The following is a 12,515-nucleotide window of genomic DNA, read 5'->3' on the forward strand; positions in this document are numbered from 1 at the left end:
TAACACATCCAGTTTACCCAGGTTCATGGTTCTTACATTCCAGGTTCCTATGCAATATTTTTCTTTACAGCACTGGACTTTCCTTTTGCTTCCAGGCATATCCGCAACTAAGCGACCTTTCGGCTTTGGCCCAGCCGCTTCATCAGCTCTGAATCTATTTATACTTGTCCTCCGCTCTTCCTCAGTAGCACGTTGGACGCCTTCCGACCTGAGGGGCTCATCTTCCAGCGTCATAACTTTTATATGCCTGTTGTCTTTGTCCATGGAGTTTTCTTGGCAGGGATACTGGAGTGGCTTGCTGGTTCCTCCTCCAGGTGAATCACGTTTGGTCAAAACTCTCCACTATGCCACTATCTGGGGAGCCCTGCATGGCAAAGTTCATAGCTTCTCTGAGTTCTTCAAGCCCCTTCGCCACGGCAAAGCAGTGATCCATGAAGGGGGAGAGTAAGTGAGGTGTCTTCTTTTAACTTGACATATAGCCTGGAGTATAGGCAGACCATACATTTGCCTGGTGGAATATGAGGGAGGCATTATTACTCCATGCTGAGTTCATTTATTAAATTTTTGGTAGACAGCATTTGCTGTAGCATCTCTTTGATGCTACAGCAATGATTCGGTATGTTGATGTGATGCTCCAGAACATCTTTAGATCATATTTATTTGGATTTTGACCCACCCCACCCCACGCAGGTTGGAGTTCTGTTTCTGTTTTCCTTAGGTTTCCATTCTGGACACAGGATTATTTTTATTTTTGCCTGTTTTGGGTAGGGGGTAGAAGAAGAAAAAGAAGAAGAGTTTGGATTTGATATCCCGCCTTTCACTCCCCTTCAAGAGTCTCAAAGCGGCTCACATTCTCCTTTCCCTTCCTCCCCCACAACAAACACTCTGTGAGGTGAGTGGGGCTGAGAGACTTCAAAGAAGTGTGACTGGCCCAAGGTCACCCAGCAGCTGCATGTGGAAGAGCGGAGACGCGAACCCGGTTCCCCAGATTACGAGTCTACCGCTCTTAACCACTACACCACACTGGCTCTGGGTCTGAACATGGCCAATTCTTCTTCTATGAAATTGTATTTTGCAGTGCCCACAATGACATCTTAGATTCCCAAATGTTTCCTGAGGCCCGCAAGGGCTGGGGACCCCTGCTGTATGCTGTTATATTTTACATGGTGCCTGTTTCCTCCTCTGCAGTGTCAGGAAAAGATGAGGAATCAAACCGAAGTGACAGAATTTATCCTCTTGGGTCTTTCCAGCAGCCCAAAGATGCGCATTGTTCTCTTTGGCATTTTCTCTGTGGTCTACAGCATAACCCTAGCTGGCAATGGGATTTTCTTGATGCTTATTTGGCTGGATTCTCAACTCCACACACCCATGTATTTCTTCTTGAGCCACCTCTCTTTTGTGGACATCTGGTACACAACCAGTACTGTTCCTCAGATGCTGTCCAATCTCTGGAGCCCAAAGAAGACCATCTCATTTGCTGGCTGTGGGGCTCAGATCTACCTCTTCCTGGGCCTTGCCATCACGGAATGTGTGCTCCTTGCCGTGATGGCCTACGACCGGTTTGTAGCAATATGTCACCCTCTGCGCTACACACTCATTATGAACCCTAGAGTCTGTGTCATGTTGGCGGTGTCATCTTGGATGTGTGGCTTCCTCCTTGCCATGGTGCACACAGTTCAGACTCTACAGATGCCTTACTGTGGCCCAAATGTCATTGACCACTTCTACTGTGACATATTGGCTCTGCTGAAACTGGTCTGTGCTGACACTCGACTCAACGAAATCATTGTGTTTGTGGTTGGTGTCCTCATTCTTCTGTGCCCCTTCTCCTTCATACTCACCACATACGTCCGCATCCTAGCAGCCATCTTGAAGATCCGTTCTGCCGAAGGCAGGCGCAAGGCTTTCTCCACATGTGCGTCCCATATGGCTGTGGTGGCACTGTTTTATGGAACTGCTATGTTCATGTACATGAGGCCTGGTTCAAGCCACTCTGCAGAGCACGACAAAATGATATCCTTGTTCTACAGCGTTGTCACTCCCATGTTCAACCCCATGATTTATAGTTTAAGGAATAAGGAAGTAAAGGGGGCATTGGTGAAAGCACTACAGAGGTGCAAACCCTCTCGTGGAGCATGACATGTTATTGAGGGTTAGGGTTAGTTGTCCGTGGTGACAAGGTGTGAGATGCTCTGTGCATAACTTTACTTGGAGGACTCCAATGGCTTGTAAACCATAATGTTTGAGCAGATGGTCTGTGGCCAACGGTGGTCCCTCTATATGCAGGGGGGGCAAGTGTAATCAGATTGCACAGTCCCACCAGCTGGAGAATACAAAATGACAGCTGGGTGGAAAAGTGCTGAAAATATGGAAAAAGGACAGAGGAGAATACTGAGTTTAGGGTCAAATATCTGAAAAGTCTGCCTGGAGAGGAAGGTAAATGTAGGGTAAAGTCATGCATATGCTGTCTCTCTGCAGCAGGCATCCTCAAACTCGGCCCTCCAGATGTTTTGGGACTACAACTCCCATCATCCTTAGCTAACAGGACCAGTGGTCAGGGATGATGGGAACTGTAGTCCCAAAACATCTGGAAGGCCGAGTTTTAGGATGCCTGCTCTACAGGTTTAAATTATAATCCTGTTTAAGAGGAGCATGCATTCCACTTTATCTTAGCATCCAAGGAGGAAGAGATCTGCTGATTTGCTGCTGTGATCCTGGCCTTATTCCACATCATCTTTTGCACTCCAGCTAGACATGACTGGTGTCTACATAATGGAAATAATTCTGTATCAGTGCTCGATTATCTTAAAGGTACAACACAACTTACATAAGCAGATCCATGTGCATAAAAGTTTATAAAGATAGATCAATGAATGCTTCAAAAAAGGACAAATGCCTTTGCCTTGGTTGCCCAGGGGGCCTGGTAGGAATTTTTTTCCATTTGGCAAATTGGCACCAACCTCTTGATTTTTCGCCTACCTCATAGCAAATCGCCACAACTTTTCTGGTATTGGCGGTTTGGCGTTGGAATATGTGTGGTGTGTTGGAGGGCAGGTTGTGGCCATCACCTACCTCTCACCTTTTGGGTATTCCATTAAAGGGATCCAGCAGTTGTGGATCCTATCCGATGCCCTGCTGGTGGCTAGGGCCATGGCACGACCCCGGTGACATCAGGGGAAGCTTCCAGTTGTATTTGCATCAACAAATGCGAATGGTGGGAGAGGATATTGATAAGAAAGATTAGAAATTGTTCCTATACGCAACAATAGCGGTGAGGTTACTGCTGGCTCTGGTGTGGAAACAACAACAATTGCCAACAATAGAAGAGTGGCAGTACAAGGTCATGGAATATGTGGAAATAGCCAAATTAACGGGGAAAATTTGACAACAGGGCGATGAAACATTTCAAAAAGAATGGGGGACATTTATGTTATACATAGGATAAAGGGAAACAGTGAAATCAGTAGAATGGACGTAAACCTCATAATGGGAATTAAAAGAAACTTTATTGGATGTTAATGACAATATGGATTACAACGTAAAATACAATGAAGGTAACTAATTGTACCTGTAAATGAATATAGACAAACAAGACGTGCACATACAGAAATATTTATTTGTATATAAACACTGTACGGATAAAGTTGAAAGAAGAAAAACAATATACAAAATCGATAAAGATCATGCGAAAAACTTAAGGATGACATTAAAAAGCCAGAAGAAGGAAGGAGGGAAGTCAACTCTTAGGAGTAATTGTAAATGTAAATGTAAATTAATGTGTATATGTATAGTATGTAATCATAAAATCAATAAAAATTATCTTCAAAAAAACAACAAGAACAATATCACTCACATGCTGTAACCAATAAAGTTGTGGCCTTATTTAGCCCATTAACCTAAAATACATGTCTCCTTGTTTCATTTTTTATCTCTTAGCGGGTGGCGGTTCCTCGACTCACAAACCTAAAAAACACTTAGCATCTGTTTACCTCCCTGTTAACTTAGCCATGAAACTAACTGAGAGTCTTTCATCAAATTTCTCTTCTTCAACCTAACCTACCTCATACGTTTGTGAAAGTAAAAGAGCGTACAGTGGTACCTCAGGTTAAGAACTTAACTCTTTTTGGAGGTCCGTTCTTAACCTGAAACTGTTCTTAACCACTTTAGCTAATGGGGCCTCCCACTGCCGCCGCGCCACCGGAGCACGTTTTCTGTTCTCATTCTGAAGCAAAGTTCTTAACCCAAGGTACTATTTCTGGGTTAGCGGAGTCTGTAACCTGAAGCGTCTGTAACCCAAGGTACCACTGTACTATGTACTATGTTCTAAGAGGAAGTGTAAAGTAACATTGGGGTGGGTGGATAGATGATAGATAGATAGATGATAGAGATAGATAGATGATAGATAGATGATAGATAGATAGATGATAGATAGATAGATAGATAGATAGATAGATAGATAGATAGATGATAGGTAGATAGATGATAGATAGATAGATGATAGATAGATAGATGATAGATAGATGATAGATAGATAGATAGATGATAGATAGATAGATAGATGATAGATAGATATAGATAGATGATATAGATAGATGATAGATAGATAGATAGATAGATAGATAGATAGATAGATAGATGATAGATAGATAGATAGATAGATAGATAGATAGATAGATAGATAGATGATAGATAGATGATAGATAGATAGATAGATAGATAGATAGATAGATAGATAGATAGATAGATAGATATAGATGATAGATAGATAGATGATAGATAGATAGATATAGATAGATGATAGAGAGTTTCCCCCTCAAAATATTTGTGGGTAGTTTTTTTAAAAGAACTATTCATATACTGTACATAGCTTGTAATTTAAGCTGCCTACACTCTATAACAGAGCTTTCCAAACTGTGTGTTGTGACACGCTAGTGCGTTGGCCGCAGTGTGTAGTTGCGTGGTGTGTAGTTTTGTGGCTCTGCTCTATACCTATAACGCACGTTCAAAACACATTACTTCCCTAAAAGAATTCTGGGCACTTGGTTAAGGATTTCTGGGAAATGTAATTCTTTGAGGGTTGAACTACGGTGCCCAGAATTCATTGAGGGAATGAACGTGCTTTAAATGTGCTCCTTCAAGAGGAGTGTAATCCATCCAGAACTGGACACAATCCACTCATCTGGACAGCAGAACTGACCAGTAAAAATCTTGTCTTATCTGGATTAACCTTCAGTTTGTTGACTCTCATCCAGTACATCACCCAGACCAGGCACCAATCTGGAACATCCACCGCTATACTTGCTTGAGATGTAAAGGAGAAGCAGAGTTGTATGTCAACATCAAACTGTTGACATCACACTCTAGGGGCGCCATCTCGCCCTCAGGATTGTGGGTGCCCACTGCCACAATGCCTGGAGTTGGCTGCTATGTCACATCTCCCAAATGTCAAATGACCCTAGTCAGTGGTTTCATGTACATGTGAAACAGCCCAGAGAATAACACTGGAGCTACACAGGGCCATGAAGTATCTCTCAAGGACCACCTCCAGGATGTGACTACAAAGCCGAATCTCCTACTCCCAACTCAGATTATCTCCCAGAATAGGGTTGTCATATTTCATACAATGAAAATCTGGACAGAAAAGTTGTTGAGCTTTTTTTGGGCCACCAGAGACACACCCCTCCCCCAACATAGCTCATCATATAGGGTGACCAAGGCAGTCTCAGTACCAGTCATACCTGTATGCTGATTAAAATGCTTAGAAAATCAGTCTTAATCAAGAATGTCAATAGCTGGTTAGCAACTACTCACTCAAGAACCTTGGGACCATTTGTGACCAGCCTATAGTGTGTCCCCCCTGCCCTGCCAAGTCTCCTGGTCCAAGAAGGATTTTTTAAAGAAGTAGTCTTACTGCCTGATTATTTCAAAGGCCTGGGAGCACTCCTGCTCTAAGAGAGGCATTAGTTATCTGCTTGGTCCAGATGGCAGTCCACTCTCTAATAACAGCTGGTGGGCAACTCCATTAAGGCCCCTGCTGAGGCCTGGTCTAAGACATTTTGCTGCCTGAGACCAATGACAAGACTGTGCTCTTCTCCCATTCCATGTACAGTAGCTGAGTTGATTCTTTCTTGGACACTGGTGGTGTCCTCATTTTGCCTAATGGTTGGGCTGTCCCTGCTCTCCCTTCTTGTGGTTTCATCTTTTAACTGGATGAAGACTTATCAGCCTTTCAAACAGAGGATTGTCCTCCATAAAGTAAGGTGTGTGGCCACCCAAGCAGCCAGTCAGGGGCCACAGCATCAGGAGTGGTGACAAGATGTTGGGCAAACGTTGCTGGGAAGAAGAAGAAGGAAGAAAAAGACTGGGATCCATCTTGGGCTGGCTGGCTGAAGGCGGGCTGCACTGCTGTGGCAGACAAGCCCCTCTTGAAATGACCGTGCTGTAAGATCTGGACTCCCTCCATGTAGGCTGAAGGTGTAAATAGGTGAATAAACCATATTTCTTAAAACTATGACAGTCTCCGCCATGTCTCCAAAGGAACAAAGACCTGGGGTGTGCCACCACTCAGCAGAGAGAGGGGGAGGCACCCAACTTTTGCAATACTATTTAGATTTTTAAATTGCTTTCGTTTTTTAACATTTGCCAAGGAAGCGCATAACTAATGACTCTAATCCAATTCAGTATTGGGTGGGTGTTAAACACCAGGCAGAGTAAGTAGACCCTGAGAACTATGTATAATGGATTGAACTGTATTACGGATTGAATGTGATATGGGGCAAATATTGCAGTGGACCGACACTGATATGATGCCTTAGGTCAGCCATTGGTGAGATGATGATTTAATATATCAGTACCATCAAGTTACATCAAAAAGAGCTTCCCTGCACGAAGAAGGAATGGGGACGGTGCTTCAGAGTTACTCTACATGAACACAACTGAAGATAACATGGCTCAACATTTTTGGGGTCTTCCTAAAAAAAAGCTCAATAACGGAATCTTACTTTTTGAAATATGGCAACTGTATACAATAGATATTCAAGGCAAAATGTGTCTGTTAGAGACACATCCTAGACTCAATAGTTTGAGTCCTAAACTTCTGATGTAGTTCATTAGTGCATCTTACTTCATTAAATGCCGCACAAATGTCGCACAGTGAATTTCTCAGGTATGTTTGTAACAAGTCACAAAGGGTTCAATTAAGGAAACAACTTTTCCACAATGCTATGAAGCCAACCGTAATAAGAAGCTGCAGTGGGCTTTATTAACAGAGAGTAAGTGAAGTTGTTCATCAACAAGCCATTAATTATTTTTTTGTTGAATCACCAGTGTGTGTTGTGGCTAATTACACTAAAATGAGTCCTTGTTTTCTTTATTTTATCTTCACGTTATAACTGCCCTAAAGATCTCATTTCGGAAAGGCAGGATTTGAATATTTATCATCTCCACGGGCTTTGGGCATGTCTTCGAAAACATAGCACATGAGTGCAGTGCCCATTTGGTGTGGGGAACAAGGGCAAGATAATTGGTCCCAATTCTATTCTACTGTCACCACTACCAGTTCTTTGCTCTCTCCATTCATGCCCAGTTTGCACCAATGGCCACAATGCCCATAATAAGAAAGCAATGGCAGTGGAAGCAGAAAACAGTGCCCCAAATAATTCTTTCCATATTGTTGTGGCCCATTCCCATAACTCTCCAGAAAAATAAAAACGCCCTGTTTTCCCAAGCCATTCCTATTGAAAATGGCCTTCAGAGAGGACAAAGAAAACCCACTGATCCTCCAAACAGCCTTTATAATTATAAAATTATATAAAATATATGCCAGTTTTCATAAACTAATTATATCTATATCTACCTATCTATAAAACTGAAGCCTAAATAAATTATGTTAAGCATTTCATATTTCTCTCTCTGCCATCAATAACTGCTGGAATGCAAACTATATGGCAATGCCATAACATCAAACCAATCAACTATATTAGACTCCAGAGAGAAGACACAGATACAAAAAGATTATTCCAATTTAGATGCCTTTTATTTATTGTTGACAAAACAAAGTACCTACATTTATAAATATGACATTTCCTTTTTAGTGAAACTATATAACATAAATTGATAAGATTTTCCAGACAGGTAAACCATGTTGGTCTCTTGCAGCAAAAACAAAACAACTAAGACTAACAAATGCCATATTAAATGTATTAGCCATTAAGGTGCCTTAAGTTTCTTTGATAATTTAATACAACTCAACAAAATACACTTTTAAAATATTGCAGTTGTCTAATGGATAGTTGAGGCTATTACCCTAAAATGCATCAACAAATGTGAACAGGGTGTTGTTGTTGTTTAAAAAGTTTATATCAGATGTGAACTTCTGAAGCAGTATCAAATTCTAATTCTGAAGTGTTCCCAAATGCTGGATTTATGCAAGATTTCAGTTTAGCTCTTCTCTATAGCTTGGAGAAGGAGGGACACGGGTGGCACTGTGGGTTAAACCACAGAGCCTAGGACTTGCCGATCAGAAGGTCGGCGGTTCGAATCCCCATGACGGGGTGAGCTCCTGTTGCTCAGTCCCTGCTCCTGCCAACCTAGCAGTTCAAAAGCACGTCAAAGTGCAAGTAGATAAATAGGTACCGCTCTGTTGGGAAGGTAAACGGCGTTTCCATGCGCTGCTCTGGTTCGCCAGAAGCGGCTTAGTCATGCTGGCCACATGACCCGGAAGCTGTATGCCGGCTCTCTCAGCCAATAAAGCGAGATGAGCGCCGCAACCCCAGAGTCGGCCACGACTGGACCTAATGGTCAGGGGTCCCTTTACCTTATAGCTTGGAAGGGGGGGGCAGGAAAAAAAGCCTTCCTCTTGAACACCTTCCTGAGGAGCTCTCATTTTATGTAGAAAATCCCTAATGACCGCTCCCCACTTAAAACAGGGGGCGCCCTTTGCATGGACGCGTGCAGCCCTGGATCTGGAGTGGCCCCATCAGCATAGGCTTTGCCTTCCCTCAGGTGGGATACCTGGAGGTCCCCGCCTACCTCAGTGAGTTGTCCAATCCCACCTGGGGGAAGCGTTGCCAGGGAAACCAGGCCAGGTAGGGGGAGGGATTACCTGCCCACACAATAGAGGGAGGATCGTACCTGGTAATCCTCACTTGGCTCCAGAGCTTCTCCCACCCTACCCACCCTCAGTTAATGTCTTCTTTTGCAGGTTAACTTTTCTTCATAGGTTTTGCAGGTTAACCTTTCTCCACAGGTATGCGGGCGCTGCTACGATAAGGTCGCTGTTAAATGGCCGGAAAGGAATTTCCCTGCATTGGCAGGTTTCGCCTTTCCCGTAGCAAAACGTCACAACTTTGGCAGTATCAGGCCTTGGGCGGAATCCTTTAGTCCATCTTCCTCTTTGCGGCGGCGATACCAAGGTTCCCCGTTAAAGGGGTTTCTGAAGGGAGGCTTTGACCGCACGCTGAAAGGTCGTCATTGCTCTCCCCTGCGGCCGCGGCGTAACGGGGGCGGCTATCTCTGCTTGAACATATGTTCTCCAGAGCCAGCCCATCACCCCCCACACTGGATAACCCTGTAGCTCCCTAGGTCCCTGGCTGGGGACTGGGGAGGGAGAATGCCCAATTCCTGAGCCAAGGTCTACCCACATTTGAAATTTAATAAAGTTGTGGCCAATTTAATCCCATAGCACGTTGTCTAGAGTCGTTATTCCACATAATGGGGGGGGGGAACCACTCGGGATCTGGGGACTCTGCCTGTCCACGCAATGGAGAAGTGATAAAAATTCTATCACCTCATATTTTACCGGGGAGAAGTCACACATGCAATGTCACCTGTGGGCTGACCCTGAGCTTTAGCTGCAGGCAACCTGAAATTTTGGAGGACCCCCAGTGCTTGTTTCTTGAGTTTAGGTTTCCTTGCGATAAAGGTGACTGCTTGTGCTGAAGATAAGATGGAGAATGCTGCCACACACATGAAAAAAACAGTGCTGGAAAGTGGAATATCAAAATTAATTACACACCACGCGACGTAGTATAAAACATAGAGAATCAGGAGGCATGTCAAGGTTTTGCTGGCATTTCTGTGAGCACTCAGATTGGGTACTCCAGATCCTGTCATGGTCTTCATTTTCTGGATGTGTTTCCAAATACCCTGAAGAAGTTGTATAAAATGGAAGGATGTGACAACAAGGGGCCAAGTAGTGTCCATTAAAGTTAAGAACAGCTTCCCAGGAATGTTGTCGTAGGGGCGGGAAAAGGACTTCGAATGATTGCTGGTGAGATTGGCTGAAGTTTCAGGAAACGTGTTACGGAAAACTTGGTAAACTGCCAGCAGACTAAACCCAAAAGTTAGCCCAAAACTGAAGCATATTAGCTGAAATGTATACTTAATGCACTTCGTCTTCATCCACAGCAAGAAGGGCTGTTGGGTGTTGATCATCTCCAGGTTGTAGTATACAAATAATGAAGAAGTAATCAAGAAATTACTGTGGTTACCGAAGAGGAAAAACAACCAAAACACTAGCATGCAGAACCCCGTGAAGATGAGCTCCCCAAAGCAGAAAAACGAAAACATGCCTGTGGCTGAGGTGCCCTGTACACAGAGGCTGGACAGTCCGAGTGAGAGCAGGATTTGATCATTAGGGGTCAGGGCAATGCCTTTAGCCCAACTGACAAGATTCACTGCTACAATAAACGCACTGGCGGCTGTTCCCACAAGAGACTGGCACACATAGATGATGAGGAGAAAAATGGCAGAGACAGACGGCATGTTTGCCCCCTTACTTGGGTAACTGGTCCTCTTCTACCTGGTGCCTTCGAGTATGCCAGTTGTACTGCCAGTATTCTGCGACAGCTGAAAGGGGGTCCAAGTGAAGAAGCAAATAATGTTGATGGAGATATTTGAAGAGAAGTTGCACTTATTTCCATCAGAAGCACGGCAGATGCAAATATCTGAGCTGTTCCGATTTCTATTTAATTTGCTTAGCCTTAGAAACCATTTTGTGTTTCTGGCTGCGAAATAAAAACAAAGCGGGATGTGGCAGCCCTTGTTCTGCTTTGTTGTATACTGTCATTCACTCATGCTGTGTACATAATAAATGTAACTTCTTGATGTGATACTTGAATGCTGTCCCTGCCTTGACGATATTAAGGACAGAAGCCCTTATAAACAAATATAGATCAGCTTGGAATTCTTCTTGAGTGACTGCCCAGTTAGAACATCTTTAAAGCAGTGTTTCCCAACCTTGTGCCTCCAGCTGTTTTTGGACTACAATTCCCATCATACCTTGTCACTGGTCTTGCTAGTCAGGGATGATGGGAGTTGTAGTTCAAAAACAGCTGGAGGCACAAGGTTGGGAAACACTGCTTTAAAGGGCTAAATACAGACTCTGCTTTGTTAATAGTTAATAGTCACATGCATAAAGTGACAACTGCATGTAGGTTCCGCTTGCTGAATTGTTGTAAAAAAAAATTTTCCCTTATGGGGTATCCAAGAGCCCATATAGAGTCCCTACATAGGTTCCCTATTGGTAGGAGAGAATAGCAGAGGCCAACCAGAGAATATTGAGAAGCAAAGCAGCTAGTAAGCCTGATCTTTATTGATCTGTTGCAACAGGGTGCTTCCCTCACACGCAGGAAAGGAGGAGGACCCAGAAAAATGGTGTGCAAGGCCTTATAAAGACTTTTAAAATTGCCACCCTGTAGATCAAGACCACCCCCCAGAAACATCATACATACATCACAGAAGGGGTGTAACCTAAGACCACCCCTCAGATACATCACACCTACATCACAGAAAAGGCAGTCTAAAACAGAAATTTGAATGTTGTTTTTCCCCTGTCCTTGTTTATCTCCTGTCTGGCAAGTTACTTGATTGGATTTCCTGGGGAGCCTGGCCAGTCTTTTGTAATGATAAATACTTAGTTCCTGGGCCATATCACAGGCTCACACCATATTCATTTCTAAAATGTGCCCTTAAGACAGGATTTGTGAGGAAAGAGACAATGGGAGGTTTACCACTTTGACCTTGCAGAGAAAACATTGGCTCAGTTTAGGAATCAAAATGGTTCCAGGTCAGTCTTCCTGTGCTGATCTATGTACGAGCTTGGTTGGTACACTTATGAACATTACCATATATCTAAGACCATAAAATTCCTATCACAGAACACAATGCATTCCCAGGAAATGGTACTTTAGGCAAGCATTTACCTCACAGGTTGGCAATTTCCATTATTTCCAATGGAAACATTTCTAATCCATGATTTGTCCAATATCTTTCTTCCCCCCACCCACCCCAATGATTTCTTCCTGAAATGGCTGCAGCCAACCAAGTTTGGGTATAATCCTTTGTGTTCGGAAAACTGAATTTGCGAATACCGAGCCTTCTGATAGCAGGACCTGTATATCACAGTTCTGATAGCGTGACCTGGGTTGCCATTTCTTTTGGTCAAATTTCCTTCTTTAATCTTTCAGCCTTACTCTCTTCCTGCATTATAGCTACAACCCTGTTTCTGGCACTTT

General features: G+C 43.5%; 1 protein-coding gene across 1 annotated transcript; it reads left to right on the top strand.

Moving 5' to 3' along the window:
* Window positions 1-1,200: 1,200 nt before the first annotated feature.
* LOC309359673 (olfactory receptor 2A12-like) lies at window positions 1,201-2,139 on the top strand (the record flags this gene model as incomplete). The annotated part of the gene is made up of 1 exon (XM_081893550.1): window positions 1,201-2,139. One exon carries the CDS (start codon window positions 1,201-1,203, stop codon window positions 2,137-2,139), a length of 939 nt encoding a protein of 312 aa, XP_081749676.1.
* Between the last annotated feature and the right edge of the window lie 10,376 nt (window positions 2,140-12,515).

The sequence above is a fragment of the Podarcis melisellensis genome (assembly GCF_964234715.1).
Source record: "Podarcis melisellensis genome assembly, chromosome: 17".
NCBI lineage: Eukaryota > Metazoa > Chordata > Lepidosauria > Squamata > Lacertidae > Podarcis > Podarcis melisellensis.